The 22,766-nt window shown below is 41.9% G+C and overlaps 2 protein-coding genes across 3 annotated transcripts in view; both read left to right on the plus strand.

Moving 5' to 3' along the window:
* Positions 1-56: 56 nt before the first annotated feature.
* Positions 57-4,012, plus strand: as3mt (arsenite methyltransferase). Its single transcript, XM_034538430.1, has 11 exons — positions 57-223; positions 570-618; positions 825-952; positions 1,057-1,207; positions 1,412-1,548; positions 1,639-1,708; positions 1,880-1,961; positions 2,041-2,172; positions 2,353-2,492; positions 2,582-2,704; positions 3,614-4,012. The coding sequence occupies exons 1-11, from the start codon at positions 207-209 to the stop codon at positions 3,719-3,721; spliced, it is 1,137 nt and encodes a 378-aa protein (XP_034394321.1). The 5' UTR covers positions 57-206; the 3' UTR covers positions 3,722-4,012.
* Positions 4,013-4,981: 969 nt separating this feature from the next.
* Positions 4,982-22,766, plus strand: part of cnnm2b (cyclin and CBS domain divalent metal cation transport mediator 2b) — a 32,180-nt gene continuing 14,395 nt past the window's right edge. For both annotated transcript variants that reach the window (XM_034544652.1, XM_034544658.1), the window contains exon 1: positions 4,982-6,592. In XM_034544652.1, the coding sequence (XP_034400543.1) occupies positions 5,095-6,592 (1,498 nt within the window). In that variant the 5' untranslated portion in view covers positions 4,982-5,094. The remainder of the gene's footprint in view (positions 6,593-22,766) is intronic.

Raw genomic sequence — 22,766 nt, forward strand, 5'->3', positions numbered from 1 at the left:
AAGTTGTTTTCGTTTATTAACTATATACGACATGAGCGGTGACCAACTGTTGTCTTTCGACCAGGGTTCAGCTGTGATTACAGGCCATGGAGGACAGGGTGTGCTCTTCGGGAGGAAGTCTCACATGAAGTGTGTGCAGAGAGCAAACCATCGCTGAAAGCCTTCCTCGACACATTGTGGACTTTGACTCGGGAACACTCGGGAACATGGCTGATGGAAACAGGTAAGAGAAAAACCCGCACACCTGCTCGTGTCTCATTTATCGGATCGTATTTTCATGACACGTTAACTTGAGCATTGTGAAACCGGGTCAATATTTCAACCATCACCCGTGACGTTAACGTAAGGCGGTATCAGTGGTTTTATAGTAACGTTGACGTTACATTACGTTAGTTACGTAAGAACGTGTAACTGTAGACTTGTGGAATACAGCTTTAACCGATAATGTGCTGTAGTTAGCCAGCAACGTCAGTTAGCCGCTAGCTAACAGTCGGTAAAGTTAACCGTCACGTAGCGTTTCGTGTAATTTGAAGTTAACGAACGAAACCTTTCCTTTTCTTTTTTTTAAGTGCGCGTGCAGGAGGCTTCGTTGACACAAGCATTCACGTGGATGTCAAGGTATAACGTGTATCACTTATTAGACCTATAGCGCTGCACATGTCATGGTCGCTAGCCTGTCCGCTAAAACACTGGCAACTTTGATTAAAAACATACTTTTGTCTTCCAGTCCTGTTCTTGAGGTGAAAGTACAGCTAATGTTGTTATGAGTCAATCATTGCACCGCTGACCAACCATAGCCAGCGTGTCTGCTCTGAAACCTTTAGGACTATTACGGCAAAGTGCTGAAGAATTCGGCGGACCTGAAGAGCAATGCCTGTGTGCTTCCGGCCAAACCCATCCCCGCCTTCATCCGCCAGGCTCTGAAGAAAGTGCACCCTGAAGTCACCGCCAGGTCACTGGACTGTTGTCTCACTCTTAGTTTGTTGCTCCAGATGTGTTGACACCGCAACAGTCACGGATCCACAGATGCTTACAGTGGGTGTCCTTTACCCTCAGGTACTATGGCTGTGGTCTGGTGGTGCCCGAGTGTTTGGAGGGCTGCAGGATCCTGGACCTGGGCAGTGGGAGTGGAAGGGACTGCTACATGCTGAGTCAGCTGGTTGGTGAGAAGGGCCACATCACTGGCATTGACATGACGGAGGACCAGGTAATGTGTATAAGCTTCACATTAAGGCCACAGTGCAGTGCCCAGTCAGCTGACAATGATGTATACAGAAAAATAAAAATAGCTCCCTTGGGACTGTCACAGTCTTGCAAACCACACCTTTCCCATTCTGCATTTAGATAAACAAAATGCTGCTGACTCAAACTGCAAATACAGCTTTAAATGCAACACTGTGCTCTCTTCTAGCTTGACGTGGCCAGAACATATGTGGACTATCACGTGAAAGAGTTTGGCTACAAGAAGCCCAATGTTCGTTTCATCCAGGGCTACATTGAGGCCCTGACAGAATCGGGTTTGGAAAAGAGCTCATTTGATATCATTATGTGAGAAGTCATTTACTCTCTCTTTGTTTTGTAATTTTATGCTTTGTAATTCTAAAGAAATTAAGTTGAAAAGGTGATTTTCTGCTACAGTTCCAACTGCGTGGTGAATCTCTCTCCAGACAAGAAGAGAGTTCTGGCTGAAGCCTACAGCGTGCTCAAGGTACACTGCCTTTGGGTTGACCTTTGGCCTCTCCTTACAATCTAGTTCAACTTGACGACAATGCTGTGACAAAAGGCAAAAAAGAAAATTGTTTGTGAATCATAAAACCTATTAGTCTATGTAGTTTGCATTGATAATCACTACATGCATTGCTTGAATGTTGATCTTTAGGATGGAGGTGAGCTGTACTTCAGTGACGTCTACAGCAGTGGAAGACTAACAGAGGAAATTAAAAATCACAAAGTCCTGTGGGGTGCGTCAAATTAATATCCTACTGCCATAAAAGCTCACAGACACGTGCCAGAATATCACAATGTAATTCCTCTTTGCAGGGGAGTGTCTTGGTGGAGCGCTCTGGTGGAAAGACCTGCTGCAATTGGCTGAAGAAGTGGGCTTCAGCCCACCACGGCTGGTTACAGCCAGCGTCATCACGGTTGACAACAAAGAGCTGCAGGACATTCTGGGTTTGAGACTATTGTTTTTTTGTTATTTAATCATTTATTTTCAACAAGATATTCTTCACTATGGTTTTTAAGGATCAGTTGTTAGTTGTTCAGGGGATATGTCACACAAAACATTATAGATTGTTGTTTAGATTTTCTGATGCATTTCACAATTCTTTCTTATCTGCCCTGGCAAAACAGGTGACTTCAAGTTTGTCTCTGCCACATACCGCCTGTTCAAGGTCCCTAAAGGCAACACCAAGCCCTGTCAGGTCATATATAACGGGAGCATTACAGGGGTAGAGGACAGCTTCCAGTTTGACTGTCAATACACATTCAAGGTCGGCACATCCCACCTTACAATAACAGCTCAATATCTTTAGCTCATGCATTGTATGCAAATGATGTCAGATGTAAGTGTATTTCACAGGTTGATAATGTGGTGGAGGTTGATGGAGAGGTGGCCACCATCCTGACCCAGTCCAGATTTACGGAAGACTTCACTTTACAGCCACCGGGACGTCCCTGTGAGCCCTGTGGAGCCAAACCTAAGGTCAGCGTTGCAGCTTAATTCCGGGAAATGTCTTTGTGTGATTTTCCTTTGAGCACTAGAGGTCAGTGTGTTGGTCGTATCCGTTTCAAGTGTGTGACACACCCAGAGAGCCCCACTGTCTAAACTGTGCACAGAGTCACACACGCATGTGTGCACCAGGACGCATGCTGCAAGTTCTTACACACACAAACACTCAAACATACTTACGCACACATCCACACGCACAAGGTCAAGCAGCTGTCTTGGAGTCATAACCAGACTGTGGAGTCATGCTGGGGAACCTTGAACAGGAAGGAATGTTCTCTTTTCAGCTAATGGAATGCCATCTTATGAGCGCTCATGGTCGTCCTGTGCACACACACACATACATCTACAAACACCACTATATGTTTTTCAATGACTACCCTAATGCTGTAATCACTCATTATATTTTATTCTACTATTGAAGGTTTTTTTTGTGGAGAAAAGAAGTCAATTTAAAATGCCAGTGATGTATCTAAATTGGTCCCAGGATTTAGCCTTTGGACTGCCCCTCTGAAGTAAAACGTGGTCAAGATACTTTTCCCTAATCAACACGGCTAGTTGGTGATAATAGTAATAAAAGGCCTTTGGTCTTGTTCTTGAAAGTACAGCTACTGTGAAATACTAATTTAATGAACAACCAGTGCGTGATAAAAGACACACTGATATCAGGTGTAAACATGCATTTAAAACCCTCGGTGTACAACAATCTTTATTCTGCCATTACATTTAATGTTCAGCATAATAATTGGTGTTTAATTCTAAGAATCAACTTTTCTGAATTCTTTACACACTGTCTTGCATGAACGTATTATGCATGTAATACTTGAAAAGAACTGGATGTAGTAAACTCTGACTGATTTCTACCTTGTTGGACAACTGACACAGGCAGGCATTGTGGATCCTTTCGAGCTGGTCCTTCAGCTGAAGAAACAAAGTCCGGGTTCAGCCACAGGGGGGTGCTGCAGCACACAGTCCGCTGCCTGCTGCAAATGATGGTGGGAAGAGCGCTGAGAAATACAGGCCCAGCATCATACTGTGTATGAATAATGAAAGATGTTCAAATGTACTGACTTAAATCATGCCTTATGATGCAATGGCAATATGTTGTGTCTTATTAACATTTTAAATTATATTTCAGGCAGGAATTAAAAGGAATCACTTATACATAAACATGTGTCTTATTGATGTTCTGTGAATACTTGCTTGTCAATCCTTCAACTTGCAAAACAGAAAAGACTGTAAACGTTCATTTAATTTATTTGACTAATAAAAAATCAAAATGCCCACAGATTCAAAACCTATTTATAATCTTGAACAGTATTGGTGCCTTCTTCCTATATGGCTATTTGTCCCAATCTTAAACATCTGAATTATGTATGCATGCCATTTACACCTTCATCAGGACTTTTCCACCTTTGCTACCTGTGTTTTAATACCTCAAATTATATTGATTTGTTTAGGCAGTTTATTGACAGGTTTTGCATTAGTGTGAGTTTCACAGAAGTGCTCAAACTAATAACAGCATTATTATATGTTAATTTGTGTTATTTCTGTCATGGGACAATACATATTAAAGTCATTATACATTTTTTCACATAATATTGTGAATTATTTACACCAGTATTGCATAAGGTGTCTTTAAGCCAAGAACAAGTGTGCAAGGTATATGTTTAATATGAATTAGGCCTTCTGTTGTCATCACTGATGACTAAACACCTTCTCTGAAACTATATATTGTAAGCAATGGTTCATAACCTTGGTGTTGAGACACCCCATGGGGTTCGAAGATGCATCTGAGGGATCAAAAAAGGAGAGAAACAAATATATATTTCTGCTACAAAATAAAACTTTTTTGTTTACAACTTTTCTATAATCATGCTTTATCTCATGAAATATAGAAGACTTTCTTCAGTAAATATTATTATTACTATTATTTAGTTATGCATATTGCGCAGTAGCTCATGTTTCTGTGTCTGTCTTTATTGACGAGTACTCATTATAATCATGTACAATCATGTTATCTCCTGTAGTAGGATGTATGTTTAAAAAAAGTCAGCAGAGTCTCGACTGTCCCTTAACATGAGGTGCACTTGTTTTGGAATTTGATTCGCCAAGGAGGCTGCGCACGCCCCGCCCCCGGCCCAACGGCCTCTCTTGATTGGTCGCCGCCGTCGCCTGTCTCGGGGACATCAGGGGAGGCACGAGTTGGCCCATAAGCCTGCGCTCGCGAGTCATCAGTGTCGGACACGTAGTGGGAACGAGCAGGTCCCGATGCACAAGTCACGGCATCCCTCGGCGGAGATGAAGGCGGACTCCGACTGGCTCTGATTTTTAAAAGCCCTTTTCATTCAGGACGTTGGTTGCCAATGGTTATCGACATGGCAGAGCCGTTATCCCAAGCGCCCACCGCTGCAAAAATGGCGTCACTTAACCGGGTCCGAGTTTTGGCGATGATTTTCTTAACTGTCACTGGCTGTTGTGTCACCCCGACAAGTGGCAAGGAAGGGTCCGAGGAGACCGTCATCATAGGGCTCCGACTGGAGGACACGGACGACATTTCCTTCATGGATAGGGGCTACCTGCGGGTGAGTGAGCGCTCTCGGGTGAAATTAAGGGTGTACGGGCTGAACATCAACAACGAGACCTGGTCCAAAATTTCTTTCACGGAACACGAGCGGAGCCGGACGGTAGGGAGCCTTGACAGCTCCTCGGGGGATAACCAGAGCCAAGAGGACTCGTCCGGCTTGCACCCTTGCGGTATTAGGACTTCGGATATAATTATATTGCCCAGCATCATCCTGAATCGAAAGACGACCGGAATAGTGGAAATTGAGGTCAAACCGCTGCGAAAGACGGAGAGGAGTAAATCGTATTACCTTTGCATCGCCACCGCGTCCCCGGCCTTGGGCGGGATGCTCGACCCGTGGACGGAGAACACCTGGATCTACCACGATGGGGACGACACCAAAGTGATCGTGGTGGAGGAGAAAAAGTTTCTGCTCCCCTTCTGGCTCCAGGTCATCTTCATCTCCATGTTGCTTTGCCTGTCGGGTATGTTCAGCGGGTTGAACCTGGGGCTCATGGCTCTGGACCCCATGGAGCTCCAGATAGTCCAGAACTGCGGCACGGAAAAGGAGAAGAATTACGCCAAGAAAATCGAGCCGGTCAGGAGCCAAGGGAATTACTTGCTTTGCTCGCTTCTGCTCGGCAACGTGTTGGTGAACACCACGCTGACCATCCTGTTGGATGATATCGCCGGTTCGGGGTTGATCGCGGTGGTCATGTCCACCATTGGAATAGTCATTTTTGGGGAAATCGTGCCCCAGGCCATCTGCTCCAGACACGGCCTCGCGGTCGGGGCCAACACCATATTCCTCACCAAGTTCTTCATGCTGCTCACTTTCCCTGCCTCCTACCCGGTGAGCAAGCTGCTCGACTACCTCCTGGGACAGGAGATAGGAACCGTGTACAACCGGGAGAAGCTTCTGGAGATGCTGCGAGTCACGGACCCCTACAACGACCTGGTGAAGGAGGAGCTGAACATCATCCAGGGCGCGCTGGAGCTCAGGACTAAGACGGTGGAGGGCGTGATGACGCCGCTGAGAGATTGCTTCATGATCCCCGGGGATGGCACCCTCGACTTTAACACCATGTCCGAGATCATGAAGAGCGGCTACACGCGCATCCCAGTCTTTGAGGGCGAGAGGTCCAACATAGTGGATCTGCTCTTTGTCAAGGACCTGGCGTTTGTGGACCCGGATGATTGCACCCCTCTCAAAACCATCACAAAGTTTTACAGCCACCCCTTACATTTTGTGTTCAATGACACCAAGTTGGATGCAATGCTGGAGGAGTTTAAAAAAGGTGAGACAACTAGATAGTGCACATGCTTTCCTATTCATAAGACTCATTTGTTCGTTATTATTCTGATGCCAAATGAACAGCTCACTACACAAGCCTCCTCATTTTCAGTTCAATCTCTCTCCACTCTTACGTGTCAAAGGTCGTTGCACAAGCTGGTTGGCCTTTCACCTGTCCACCCCTTGGATTTGGGAGGGTAGACGGGTGAATTATTTCAGGTAGTATTGAATGCCTGTTCTGCTCTGTCCATTCAAAAGGTCAAGGTGTGTGATTGAATCTTAAATGCCTAAAACCTGATCTTCGGGAATAAAAGGGGGAGGAGCATTTTGTGTGCTCTTGATTTCAAAAGAAATTCCAGGTATAGGGAAGGAAAAAAAGAGAAAGGGTTGTTTAGGCATTTCTTATCTGGCCCGCCTCACAAAGCAATGGAGCAGCCACATCAGTAGTGAGGTGCACTGGTCACTTCCTGTGCAGAGGAGGAGGCGTCGCTATCTTTCTCCATCGCTTCCATTCAGTGTTAACGTTCACACGGTTTCTCTCTCTCTCTCCTCTTGCTTTCCTCCTCGTACCTTCCCCTCTCATTCAGTCTTGTTGCTCTTTCCCCTCCGTCCTTCTCTCTCTCTGTCTCTCTCTCTGATTTGTGAATGCATTAGGACATGTGGGAATGGTGCAACGGCAGTGCTAAGGTTATCAGGTGGTGGCATCCTGTTTGAGAACCTGCTTAAATCCCTCTTTACCTCTCTTGTGCTTGCCTCTGAATGATGGTGGCGATAACTCCTTTTGTCCAGCCCTGGAATGCAGTCGTGTGGATAATGAATAACAGCCTCTAACACCCTCGAGCCCCCCATGTGTTGTGTGTGAAATGTGTATGCGCATGGCATTTGAGAACGATGTTTACCTCACCCACGGTTTACCTGACGTTTCACATAGCCCTCCCCCTCTACGTTGTTGCCTCTGACTAAGTTTTTCCTCACAGGATGTCCAGATTTGAGGCTAGTATTTTCTACCTTTAGGCCCAGAGATGCTTCTACAGGAGTGATCCTGTGATACGCGGGAACACCTGTACAGCAACTGATTCATAAATACTTAAAATACACGAGTGGTGCATTGCGTTACTTTAAGAGGATTAATTGGGAGGAAAACAGAGCAAATCATTGAGCTCCATTACCAGAAATTAGGTGTAGTTCTCCATGCCAAATTACCATTACATAATAAACTAGTTAGGGGGGGTTGTTTGTTTTCATCACAGTTGACTATTTACAGACAGGTACTAGCAGCAGCTTAGTTCCCTTGACCTTATTGATCTTTTTTTTCCAGACAAAGAAAGTTTGACAGAATATAAGTGTTACACAAGAGCATTGTGGCATGTTCTGGTACGTTATTGCAATAACATTATCACCAAATATGATCCTTGCAGTATCTCTCGCCTTACTTATGACACTGGACTGTGACCATCTGATGGGTGACATGTTGCTTTTTAAGTGTTGTGTCGGTTCTTGACTAAAAGTCACAGAGCAACTTCACATTGAATTGACACACAAATTAATTTGAGCTCCAACAGAAACTTTGATTAGGTGATTCTCACCATTGAGCATTTGCTTTGCTGATGCAGGATCTGTGACTGATCACAGTTCACTACGTGTTTGTCATTTGTTTTGAACACACATTCTGATTCGAGTGTCATCTTTGTAACTTATGATGAAGTATAAATATTGGAGTTTAACTTCATTACTCTTTAAGGAGCTGTCATACATGGTACAGTAATAATGCAAAACCGTCACTAAATTAACTATCGAATGAAGTGGAGCCAATAATGTAGTGTGGAAAAAAAGTCCTACCACAATCAGTGTTTAGAGACACCCGTATGCATCAGGTCTAATCTAGCTACAGCATGTGCCTGTTGTTGATAATACTTCTGTTGGGTCCGGGAACAGAACGATTCTAATTCAGACACGTGTTTCACGAGTACATTAAAGTTACTGTTGTCGGTCTTTCAGCTTTGTGGGAACTTGTGTTTGACACAGTGAGCGTGGGCAGGAACGTGGTGTTCTGTATAATCAATGTGTCCATCTACCAGATATGCAGCATGTTTTTATGTAACGATATCAAAACTTTTACTTGCTGATTTTCAGCATATCCGTGTTGTCCAAGTCATTTGGCTCTAATGCTAGTATGACACTTTATTGTAACTATTTACTCAGTTTAGTCAGTTTTTATTTAGTGAATTCTGTGTGTCTCCTCCCGCTAAAAGAGAAAACACGGCATGGTCGCACCATGTTGGCAACACAGTTCATATAGGTCCAGTCCGGGGGTCAGAGTGTTTCTGCGGCTGGCCCTGCGCCAGAGGGAATTTGCCAGCAGCCTCTCATGGAAGTCATAAGCAACTGTTGTAGGGAGGGCTGCAGGGTCAAAGTTTCCCGTCAATCTGGCTCTGGTCGCAGCACACACTCAGTTCAAAGTGCTTTGTATTCTAAGTCATTGTTAATTAATTTGATGCCGCTTGCGGAGCTGCATAGTCGTCTGAAGTCTGCTACAAAAAAAACGAAAGACAAAAAACTCATATTAGAGACTGTCGGAGTATTTGGTCAAATCTTTCTGATGACTTTCAGGTGGTTTTCTCTTTGCACTTTAGGATATGTAGGATATGCTTCTTCACTCCACTCATAGGAGTTATATCATTAGGTCAATCTACTCAGAGATCACACTGATTTAAAGTTGTCCTCAAAAAAGAAGAAAAATATGAATAGTTTAATAGTGACGATGGCAGAGCGTGATCTTTAAGTGTTGAATTTTGATCAACATTTTCTTGGTAGTGAAAATAAAGTGCTGATCCCAACGGTGAAACATTATGATTTCCCCAGCTCGACCCAGACCCTAGGTTAGGGGTTACAGTGAGATTCATGCAGGAGCTTTTTAATTCAGACAGACACCCCTCTGGAAACTTCTGACCTCTTCATTAATTACTCTCCGTCTGCGATTGCAACAATTACTGTCATCCAGAGGCTGCTTGTCAAGCTGCAGGTTTAGCTGTTAATGAGTGGGTCAGTGTGTGCCATTTGGGACCAAAGCAAGCAGTCGAGTCAGAAACAGGAATTCAGATGCCCTTCTGACTTTGTGATATTCCTGAAAGTGAAAATGACTCAGACACTCACCCCATGCAGTGTAACCAGTCTTGTGAGATGAGGAAGGTATCTGCTCTATGGATGTTTGGAGAGCTCAAATCAGGTTATGTGTGTTTTCTGCTCCTGCGGAAGGCTTGAATATGGGAGTCCAGAGGTGGACTGGAACTTGACCCAGCAGAGCCAAGAAAAACCTTTATCCCCAAGTGTCTCTCTGATTTGCTAACAACCGACACACAAAACACACACACTCAGTACTTATCTATAACCAGTAAACTTGGTGTCTAAATTGATGTTGTATCCCTGCTTATTCCTTTGAAAGAATCTTATAGCCCAGGGTATACATGCTCCACTGTTGGAGGGTAAGGTCCCCAGTGTAAAAGAGCCTACATGAGGCCTGGCACGTCTTGAACTAGTTCCCTGATTGCTGCAATATAGGCCAATCTATGCTTAATTCAGATTCAGCAGCCTTCACGGTCTCTTTGCTCGGTGCTTTGTCTTAAAGGGGAACTCTTTTCTCTGTCGGCCTGGTTGAAATACCGACAGAAGCTTTGCTTCAGATGCTGTTATTCCTCCTGGATGTTTGTGCAAAGCGTATCATAGCAAATGTCTAGAAATTGTGTGTGTTTGCCTGGTAACCGTTGGTGCTAATGCTGCAACAAGTGCTGGATTTCATGGCATCGTGTTGGTAAGAACACTTAATGTTTCCTGATGAGGGACACCCCTTTGAACTCTGCATTTCACAATACTTTGTGTGGAATGTCATTTTACAAACAGCATAGATAACACATTAACACATGCTGTCAATTTTAAAAAGCATTATATCTTAATTCATATACATATACTGTCAATTGCATGTTCATTTGTCCAGTCACCTGTGCTGTCTTTTGGGACTTAACCCTCACTAAATAGTTAGTTTATGAAAATATACATATTCAATATAATTAGCACATGGGTTTCATTTAAGTAACTGTTTTGTAATGCAACCCCTTTGGCAACACTTTAAGAGAGGAGGCAAAAACTGATGCTGTAGAAACCTGTTGCATGGTAACTTTTCCTCTGTTGTACTCTTGACTTTCAATATTGTTTTGCATCTTGTAGCCCATTATACTACAACTCATGAATACTTTATACTACTGCCAACTCTTTTTTTTGCAGAGACTTGAAACCTTCTGGAAGTCCTGTAGGTGATCCATCACAGATAAAGTGTTTTTAGTTTTTTTCACAGCATGTTAGCAAACAGTTTCCTATTCAGTAAATTCAATCTTTATGCATCCAGCAGACATGCAGCGACGTAAGGAGTCACGGAGAGTCATTTATTCCAGTCACCTGTCAAATGTGATTCGTTCATCAATCTATTTCTAAAACTCTGTTTTACTCCAGAAGGAAACATCTGGCTCTCAATCCCAGTATGAAAGCGTCTGTGGTCCCTAAGTGCACAACCAAGGAGAGATTTCAAAACCAACCCAAACAACTGTTTCGGCACCCCACAACAACATCATTTTGACAAACAATTTAGGTGATGAAATGTTTACTTTGTTGGATTTTGTCAATATGTGATCGAAATTATGAGTTTCCAATTGCAATGTGATATATGAATAAGTGACTTCACGATTGACTTTTGGTGATGTAGATATTGTCTGGGTTGAACTCTTGAGTTTATTGTGTTAAAGACTGGCTTTTGAATTGGCCTACATTCTTCAGATTCTGGTACAACATGAAGTAGGCTTTTAAGACCCGATTAGTACAACAGTTGAGGAGTGTGAATCTAGGCACAGTGCATTCCCAAAGCATGTCTGATCTGGCATTATGACTTTTACTTTACGTGTATATATACTACGTATTTAACACAAAACCACCATGGGTTAGCTGTTCGGTGATCGTACGCTAAGGAGAAAAATGGTTGCTTTGTGCATAGTCGAGTCAACAGGTAGACTGTATCATTATGGGATGCTACCCTACCTGTACAACTCCTGCTTTTGTTGTTCGCCGTACAAACAACGGTGTCAGATTCAGCTTGCTATATTTGGCATTCGTTGGCAAATGCTTCAGCTCACATCAATCTCTGCTCACTGGGCAAACCAACACAAGGTCCAATAGACCATACAAAGTGCTACTGTCTTTAGAAAGGTACAACAAGGTCCCTGTTGCATTGAAGATGACATGTTCAGGAAACCTCACTTTGAAGAGCCAATTGTATGAATTTCTTTCATGTAAGACTTTTGATCCCAGCCTTTGTGATCTGGCCTCCTCTGCTCTGTGTATCAAAAGACTCCTTACAATAAAAGTACAATGGGTTACTTCTGAGTGTCTACTGAAATAGAGCCAGTTAAGAATATGTCCCATAATATACCCCAAAAGTGATTCATCTGAGGTACTTATTGCCACTTGTATACTGGTCTTTCTGTATTTCTATGGTTTCTTTTATGAGGAAATCTGTCCACAGAAATCACAGCAGTGTAAAGTATGATCTAGATTGCACACATGTCTTCAGCACAGTTGCACATGTTGCTTCAAGTCTTTTCTGGTTAACAACTTCACTACGAGACTCGTTAGCGGCTCACTTCATTTCTCGTAAGCGTCTGTGATGATTCCTGAAGAAAGGCTTTGGAGCTTTTTGTGTGTTGTGGATGTAGTTAAGGAGCTGAGTCTGCTTCCAGCACATGTTGCCAAGGATCTGTAGCCATGCACTACTGAGGAAAATGTGTTATTACGCAATCGAGAATGCAACCACCCCCACGTTGCTTTTAATAAGCTGTTTCCCAAAACAGAGATCACACTGGACCAAGGCGTAAACAGAGTATTTTGACTTTATAATTTACATGATAGGACAACTATTACCATGACAGCAGACTAAGAATAGTACTATATATGCTTGTAAACCAACAGGTTATTGCTTCTATCTAAATAAATGCCAAATGAGTGTCGATGAGTTGTGTATATTGATCACAGTACAGATTTCTTCCTTAGTTTTGTGGTCTCAAGCATTATGAGACCCTTGTTGACGTCCACGCTGCTGATTGAAGGCAATCATTCATTTAATGGCGGATCTCAATTAAGAATGCAATGAAAACTAATTCCAGACGATTCAGTCAGCGTTGCAAACATCAGACACTCATGACCAGACTGCCGATGCTCTTTTTGCATTCAGCGGCGGACATAAAATAAAAGTTTATTCAGATTTCCGTTTCTTGTCAATCTTTGAAACTGTCTTTAGTAAAAGCCTATTCTTTTTGTGTCTGGGGAGAAGAAAAAGTCACAGACATGTTGTTTTGACTGCTGTTATGTTTTTAAGATATTATCATAGTAATTTGGGTGTTTTGCATTATGCCATTCTTATCAAATGAAGGGAAATTGCTGCTATTAGTGTCGCTGTAAGATGATTAGGAGGAGAAGAATGATGATGATAATGATGATGATCACGGTGTTGCAGTGAGGGCTGACATGTGCACATTTATAAAGCTGCCTCTAAATATCGTTGGTGAAGTTACTGAGCTTCAGTGCAATAGTGAAACAAGGAGGTAGTGATACTTTTATGAAAGTTATCCATTTTGATTCACTATCAAACACTAAATCTTGTACAGTGTAGAGCCGTCCATATTGGATTTATTCTTTAAACCAAGCATTTTCTCTGCATTTGCACCGATATGAATGCATCCATAGCTATATATCCATATGGTTTTGACTTACTTTGACTAGCAAAAGGAAAACTAAGGCCCTTTCAGGCTGTGCCTCAGAGGGGCAGAAAGCCCTCCAGCTTGGTGAGCCCAGTAACCAGGCTCTGTGCAGCACACTCAGGGAAGCAGAGCCACTTGCTTGTGCAGCAAGCAGTCCCATCCCCCTCCTCCCACATTCCCTCTCTCCCACTTCTCTCCATATTGTCCTCTTGCCCATTTCCCTCAGTGTTATAAATTACAAACGACACAAACCTCCAGGCCTAATGCCCTGCCATGGACGCCTTCCAAGCTGCCCTTTTTGGAGAGCCAAGAGGCTGGCTTCATTGATAACACCGGGCACACTGTCCGTCTCTCCATTTACTTGCAGGAGGAAAAGCCCAAGACACAGGCTTCACAGGCCCGAAAGACACCAGCGCTGTTTAGAATCAGCTGATGGAGAATACTTTCCTGAGACTTCAGCGGCGCCAGTGTTTCATTTCCGCTGGCCATGTAAAACACATCAATAATAAATAAAACAACAAGAAGGTTTGAGCATCAGCTTAGTCTTCCTCTTACGAGATGCATTATGATTTCATAGATAGATATACAGTAATTAATACACTAAAAGTGGCACTGTATACTTAGTACTTTACACTGACATCGCAGGCATAACAAAGGGTGCATTTGCTACTTTCATTTTACAAATTGCAGACATGTCAGTCACTTGATGCACAGCTTCAGTTGCATGTCACTTCTATCCGACTTTTACACAAAGGCCATTTGCATGTAACAAGCTCACATGAAAATGATGGGTGTTGGTCATCAACTAAAAGTTGTGTCACATCGGCTTTTATGATCTAATTTGGATGTTTTTTCTTACACATTTACTATGTAAGCGTGAAGGGGTAAAAAGTAGTTGGAATACACTCCATTCAGACGAAATCAGATCTGCATTTGCATTCGCATTGTTGAACCGACCAGTTCTCTTAGTATGCCTCCCCCTTTTTTCCCTCTCTGGTGTCTCCCGGCGAACAGCAAGGGGGGAAACTGCTAGTAGAGCCCCACTATGGTCTGCAGGCCTCTGCCACTGCTCCAGCTGACCCTCCAGAAACCAGATCCAGGCTCAAATCCTCAACCCCATCCACAGCTGAATTATTATTGCTGTCCTGTTTGAAACCATTGCAGGTGGTGATTTAGCTGGGCTCATATAGCATGTAAGGGAGTTGGGTTTAGTGAGTATTAGGAAGTCTTGATGTCCGGATTTCTTGCTTCAGGTGACAGTTTTCAGTGTTTGTAGATCTCATGTTCATGTTCAATATTGTTGGAATAGCTGTTCTATTTTAGAGTGGATGAGAGTTGCGTTTGAAGCCACGTGTCATTCTTATAAGTATTGGTTAATAAGTAGTCAGTAGGGACTTCATGTTCAGAGAAACAGTTTTAATGGCTCTTTGAGAGTTACAGGGTAAGTATTTTTATTGTTTGAGCAGCAATATATTGATTGGATGTTCTCTTATATATATGGTTAAAATCATTCCACTGTGGCTGGGTGGTATTTGAATGAGCACAAGCATGGATACATTGACAGACTTTATTATTATAGAATTAATTATCACTGGAAGGTTAATATTTTGATAAATATTTACAGCTCTGTTACACTGAGACTTAACTATTAACTTGATACTTGTTCAAATGTTAATATATCACTAACATGTCCTTTAAGCTCCAGTTCTTAAAAGCAAGAGCTATAATCAGTTTCACATCGATAGGTTTGCAACCCGTCAGCCATGCACCATGCATTTCCATAATTAATCATTATTTGAACAGGTAGCTGATGAGATTTACGGTAACCACGCATATTTATATAAAAACAGCATCATATTTTTCTCATCCTGATTATGTATGTAGTCAGTAATGTAATAAAAACAGCATAGGTTTCAGGATTCATGTTTTCCTCAATAACCCACATCCTCAAAGCCTATTGCACAAAGCACGGTACTTAGCTCATTCTAGCTTTAAGGATTTTGCCTCAGCTAATTGTTTTTATTGAGGTATTAATTATGAGTTTTAAAGCTTCAAGTACTCGCTGCCAAAAATGTGTGTTTTCAGGTGTTTCATTAGCTTGCTCTCTCTGTGTCACAAGTGAGTTAAACGATTCGGCTGCAGCAGTGACGGTAAAGCTATGCGACATATTATTCCTGCTGCTTAAGTTTGATGTTAGAAGTGTTGTAAAAAACATTTACGTTTATTTCACCTTTTATTTTAACAAGATATTTCCACCTTGAGGGCCAAGGAAGTCCTGTAAGAATGCAGCGCACAAAAGGTTTCTCCTAAAAGGACAACAAACTGACTGAAAACAAAACAGCAAAAAGGTTCAAACAAACATCATAAGACAATTCAGCTAAAAGACACACCACAACATGCCATCATGTCAGTGATTTATTACACAGTCATGCACACATTATTTGGTTGCATTTATATGGCACTTGTATCACACACACACAGACACACACATACACACAGGCGGGGTTTGAATGGCTAACACTGGGCGATCCGCTCAAATGATCCTCGGCTTACTGCACACAGAATATCCTCCTTTTAATTAATTTAATAAAAGTACGGAAAGTCTTGCTTTGAATTCAACTTGAAACAGCGTCCAGCTTAAAGTCACATGAGAGCAGCAGTTGAAGTATAATGTGAAGTTTTTAATGTAAAACAGAATAGTGGGTCGAGTATAAATATTGCAGGGCTTAAAGTCAAATCCCTCAAATTAGATTTGATTGCTCAAAAGTGGACGAGGCTTAGCAAATATGGCACGATACGGAGCTGTAGCCAACTGTTTGCCTCGACCTACACATCACTAGGGATGTGGGAGAAATTACTAAATTAGACCTGAACAACGCTCTTTGATAGCCAAGGTCACTCAAATCATAACCTTTGTAATCATTGTACTTTGTGGATATGCCCCCAACTTCAAGATCATTAAAAAAGTGTTAATGTTTTGCAGGAAAAGAGAGATTGTGATATAAAACAAATATTGTATTTTTTGACATATCCTAAGAAACGATGCAACAATTGACACAGGAACAAAGGAAATGTATATTTTATTTCACCATGTCTTTATAGAAATAGTTCAACATTATGACAATTCCATTTATTTACTTTCATTCTGAGAAAGAAGGCAGAGTATTGATCAGTAGGCAAATGTAACTTTTACTGAACAGCGCCCACTGTGACCGCAGGTGGAAATACAGGCTTTTAATTTGTACATTGTCAGTTCCTTGTTTAGTGTTTAAAAAACCGTGACATGTTTATCTGTAACATTGAAACATAGTGTCACAGTAACACAAGCCCACGCTAGCTGACATCAGCCCCCTTAAGCGACTGCTCATACCAGACCAAGGGAGGCAGCAAAACTCATGAGGCTGTTAAATCGAGTAACATTGTATTTTATTGCTCATGAATACAACTTTTATTTCTTCTTTAAAAAGTTACATGATCTTGCTTTACAGAACAAGATGTGTTTAGCACCGTTTAGCATAAATACCAGAGAGTAACAGTGTGCCTTGTTTTGTCCATAGTAAAAAAAGAAGATGTGGCTCATTGTAACTATTTCTGCACTGGCTACTTTTGTTTTACACACCCACCCATTTATTCTGTGGGTCTTTTCAGCTACCGTGTGGGTTGTCTTTTGTGTGTGTATTCTAATTGAACCAATGAGATACAAGATACAGTGTGGCTAGTGCAGTAAGCTTAAGATGTGTTGAACCTTGGGCCGAGACCCAAGGCCAAACACCCCTTGATGCCAGGTCCGTACTCAATGCACCGAAAAGAGATTGATAATGGTCGTAAAGTCTCTTGTATAATATTGTAGTGTCACACAGGAAGTGCTTTTTTAACTATAATAAATAATAATAATAATGTGAAAGTAATGCTTTTAGAACTCCACATGTGTTTAAAGGCGACAGAAACAACAGAAAAACCCAACCCAGTGTTGCCAACTCTTGAAAGTAGTTGATGAAAGTAGTCAGCAGCATCCAAAAGTCCCTAAATCTAGCAACACTGACAGACCTCCCTTCAGGAATCCCTCCACAGCCACTCCCCCAAAATTATCATTATGAATGTCAACGAACATGACTATTGTTAGTACTCACACATTAAATGATTGGACTACTCCTGAGACAGCCACAAATACCAGATATCTTTGAGTATTGGATTCATTGATTGCTGTCAAAATGTAATGAGAATTTCGACAAAAAATATCAAAAAGGTTTTTCTCGAAGATTACCAACCCTATCTTTAATGATTCAGAGTGCAACAGACTGCAGTTGCACATTTCACTTTCAGTTCAGGGTGCTGCTGTAGCTTGGAGATCTGAATAAGTCACATTGTCATTGTCAAGCAACGTATGCTCATGTTTGCCTGTGTAGAAATATTCTTTATACCGTGTGAGCAGCCACACTTAACCCCAAGTGTAAGAATAAGGAATCAAAATGAGACTTGGGATGAAACATGATGGAAGCACATTGACTGGTTTAAGCTCTGTCAAACCAGTTGCCGTTGTTTATGACAACACAACCTAGTTTTACACACTAAAGCCGAACATCCTAATGGACACAGTTCTACTTTCATGTGTTTTGCTACTCTAAAACACCCCTCAGTTCTTGTCATCGTTGTGTGATGTGCTCACCATTCAGCAGTTGCAACACTCACATAACAGAGCAGCACCTGACCACAGGCCCATTCATTTATCCCTACTGGTTTCCCATTGATGCCTCTCCTTATGACTGAGGCCCAAAGGAATCTCCACCCAGGGGACCTTTCAACAACAAACGCAGCCAGCTACGACAGCAAGCTGCTTCTCTGAATGAACAACAATGTCATTCCAGCCGTACACGAGTGTGTGGCTGTACTGTAAGTGTGTGTGCGTGTAGTGAAACACCACTGGCTAGTAGCAGCAGAGTGATCTTGTGACCAAGGCCCCTTAATGACGGTTAGGAGCTGTGAGCAGACTCAACTCGTCTGCGTTCCCCTGATAAGTCCATACGGTGCAAACTGTATGGTTTGACCCAAAGGCCGAGGAAACAGAGCCTCGGGCACTGAAGGCCAGTGGTGGAGTGTAACCACATACATGCACGCAACCACGGCACTTAAGACAATTTTAAAGTACTTGTACTTGTGGAAGATTTCCATTTATACTTATTTTTCATTACACTATATTCATTTGATAACTTAAGTTACTTTGCAGACTCAGATTATTAATAGCAAAATATGATGGATTTCTAAATCATGCTAATTATTATAGATTGAGCAAACCATTAATCAATTGAAATCAGGCCCACCTTACCCATCCATCTAATTATAATTCAACATAGAGTATAATAGTGTGTATGTGTATATTATGTTTGTGTGATGTTTGGAGCTACTTGGATCCTGAATTTCCCTTAGGGGATCAATAAAGTACTTATCTTTCTACTTATCTACGATAATTGTTATAAATGAGCCATTCAGCATAACCCAAGTACATTTTGATGCTAATGTTTTTGTACTTTGACATAAGTAACATTTCCTATGCATGACTTGACATGCTGTTACACTATTATTATTACTATTTTTACTAAAGTAAAAAAATGTAGTCCTTCTTGCAGCACTGCTGCAACACAAACACCATGCTGGATGAGTCGGCTTCATAGTGCTACTGAGTTAAAGTTATCGTTTTACAAAAGGTTCAAAGAAGCCCACAGGTAAACATCTTCTACTTGATGATTTCTGTTGTCCCTGAGTGTCACCGGCTCCAGTAGGACAGTGTCTGTAGCCACAGGACCCCCTACCTCACTATCGGATGTGACTATTTCACTTAACCACCTTGATAACAAGATTGCTGACTCAGTCTGCCGCTGAATTGACTGATATCTCATCACTGGTAGCTGTTATGGCTCTGACTTTGTTGATTACTCTAATGCACTGTTTTAATTATTTGATGTGCTAATCCTTTTGTTATATAAAATTAAACCAGTTAAAGGCCATATTAGACCAGCAGTAGTCATGTAAGACTCCATGCTGTGTCCAGGAAAAGTCAGGTGATCGCCAAACTCAATAGGCAACATCCTATTTGGACTATAAATGACAACATGAAATGCATGTTATGTTTGTTTGACATTTTAGTCTAGAGACATGCTGCAAGCATGACTAAAACTATTTGTATAAACCTTTAAAAATCCCATCTGATAGTATTTGGTGTCAGCAGTCGAATATTGTACCTTTTATGTTATACTCATGAAATAATAGTAGAATTATAAATTATGTATGAGATGTGAATGTGGAGACATGAAATATACCTACAGTTTGTCATCTGTAGTTCCTTGTGTTTACTTGTCAAGGACTGTTTAGCGTTGTCTTTGTCTGAACTGTGTATCTGTGTGTGTGTGTATGTGTGTGTGTAAATAAATTATGTCTTTCTTTCCCAGCTGTCTGGCTGGTTGACCAGTGAATTAATTACAAAGCATTCCCATAACTCAAACTATGAAACCCTACTTGTTTACAACTAGAACATGAAGTGCTGTGGTCTTGGACATACACTTATTTTTCCTCTTGAGCATTACGTTAGAAAACATTGACTATCACAATCTGCAATTTGTGAGGATGTTGTGTACGGGGAAGCACACACTTTGCAACTGTTAGCATGCTGCTGCTCGGGGACACCTCGTATTTAGTCCCACTCCTTGTTGCTTCTGAGGGATACAAATCAAACACCAAGACAGGAATTCTGATAAGACAAGTAAACGCCTGAAGGGCCACAGAGAGAGAAGGGAGCTACGAGCAACCCGACGAGCTACCTGTGTCCCAATGATACTCGAAGCAGTTGGACAGGTAATCACGAGCCTCTCCGGAAATTTGGTATTTTCCTTTTGAGCTTTTAATCTCGATGGGTAACTATTTCAACAGTTCTCACAGAATATTCTACGCAGCCTCTCCAAAGCAGCCGCTGCACTTCCTCTTCACAGTACATGACTGGATATGGTTGATTTGTTCCCTTATTTATCCATCCTACTTGCAGACAAGGAAATATATACACTTATAAACACAAACAGACAGAAACACACACATTCCACTAATGTCTCCAGATAATACAGGCCAAGACACAAAATGATGTTATCTTATTGCATGTGTATTCAGACTAAATGTTTATGTATATGCAGGAGCTTTAAATAGTCACCATGTCAACCGCATCAGGGTAAAGTTTTTGTCCATGTCAATGGAAAAATGGGTCAGAATGGCTGGAAACTTTCTCTGGAGGTAGATTTAGAAGAAAGATGGGTTCCCATCACCCTAACGTTGCACTATATTTGTCAGTGCTCAAATATTTGGAAAAATAGGGGGAGAGAAAGACAGGGAGGGGGGCAATGATGAGTGTCCACAACAGACACTGACCCCTCATACTCCCACCCAAACCCTCCAAGCCGTACATGCCTATTTATAGAGGAAATTGTGCTATGGAAAAATATGACAAAGCTGCATTCCATAAATAAGCTGGGAATGGTGGAAAAGAGCACACGGCTCGGTCTCTGTAGGCCGGGGTGGAGGTTCTCAGGCTTGGCTTTGGATTACGGAAGAATGAATGGATGGATGTAGGGCTGGGCGATAATTCAATATGATAATGTATCGTCTCATTTGTCAAGTATTTAATTTACACGGGAATACAAAATCGTTATTTATTTTAAATTGACTATTTATTTATTGAATCACCAGAAAACATGCTAAATCGTGACATTGTCGACGACATGTCAGTATATATGGAAGTGTAATGTTGATTTATACTTTATACTCGTTATTTCTTTTGCAACCACTGCACGGCATATATTAAATCAACCTGTATCTTCAGAGGCTGTACGCCTCCACCACTTGGTTAGCAGGGCTGTAGCCATAATCGGGGGGCAGAGGTCATGTTATGTGTGTTTTTTCCACTTAGAATAAAGGGCCCGTAAGTCTAGTTCACATTTTATCATTTAAAGTTACAAATGGTGGGATTTTTAAAAGCTTATACAAATAGTTTTAGTCATGCTTGCAGCGTGTCTGCGTGTTTGTTTGTGTGTTTGCGTCTTAATGTCACCCAATCATAAATGCAAACTGAAACTGCAATATACAGGTCTAACGAAACAACCATTATTCCTGGAAGTCTTTTGACCCAAAAAACATGCTTCCTTAATGGATAAAATTGAAAGTGAATTGACCCCTGACCCTGATGTCTGCAGTGTGTCTGTGTGCTGGACTACCCAGCATGCATTCAGCCTCAGCCCAGCTAGAGAGCCCCAGATGTCAGGCAGCAGTCGTGGCTTAGGACCCCTGACGACTGGTCCTCGCAAGGACACACTCTCCCCGTGGCCCACTGCCAGGGTCCAGAGGGTCCAGAGGGTCCAGAGGGTCAGCCTCCCCACTTTACCTCCAGTCCCCTCTCACAAAACCCACTGCCATAACAGCAGCCAAGGAGCTATGAATAAACAGGGTGTCATTGTCTCATTATATATTTATGGAAGACAGAAGCTGCATTTTTGATGTCGCTTGTGTGGTATTTTGTCTTTGTGGGAAACTATAAAGTATGCATTCATCTTGTGGGATTGCGAGACAAACCGATTTGGCGTAGAGCTACTGTGCGAAAGACGCGTGTGTGTGTGTGTGTGTGTGTGTGTGTGTGTGTGTGTGTGTAACATTGACTGAGACAGAAATTTACTTCCGATAGAATTCAAAACTTTCGAAAATTCGAAACTATCATTTTAGAGGTTCATGGTGCTCAAAGGTCAGTTGATCAAGCCGATTTCAATTTTCAACGCACTTTATGAAAGTCACTACCGACAAAAGCCTCTGCAAGTACTCATAATGCAATTATGTAATCTAGACCTCCACCTTGAAAAGTGTTTTATTTCGACAAAAAGTCCAATTCTACTGTACGATTCTCTGTTGTCCTTCTCAGTAATATATTAAGTAATATATAATAAGACTAATATTCTCATTGTCTGCATTTATTTATGTCGGCCTGTCAGTCCACCCTTTTGATCCAAACTGAAATATCACAGGGTGAGAAATCAGGGGCTCACAAAGTGATTACAATTCATGCTGAGGGGGACATGAATGTGGAAATCCATCCAATAGTTGCCGAGACGTTTCACTCTAAACAGATTGGTGTCAGCCAATGGTGGTACTAGAGCAATTGTCAGGGGATCACCAACGGCATAAAGACTTATTATCTGGGACCATTAATGTCTCCAGAAAATGTTGTGCCAATCAATCAAGTCGATTCTTTTCTGAAAATATGGAAAAGCTTTGATACTAAAGGGAAAGTCAGGGGATCAACAAAGTTATGACAGCCCATAAACGTAAATGAACCTCTTAGTAGTCTTTAGGATTCAT

Source organism: Cyclopterus lumpus, chromosome 1 (assembly GCF_009769545.1).
Source record: "Cyclopterus lumpus isolate fCycLum1 chromosome 1, fCycLum1.pri, whole genome shotgun sequence".
In the NCBI taxonomy this organism is placed as follows: Eukaryota; Metazoa; Chordata; class Actinopteri; order Perciformes; family Cyclopteridae; genus Cyclopterus; species Cyclopterus lumpus.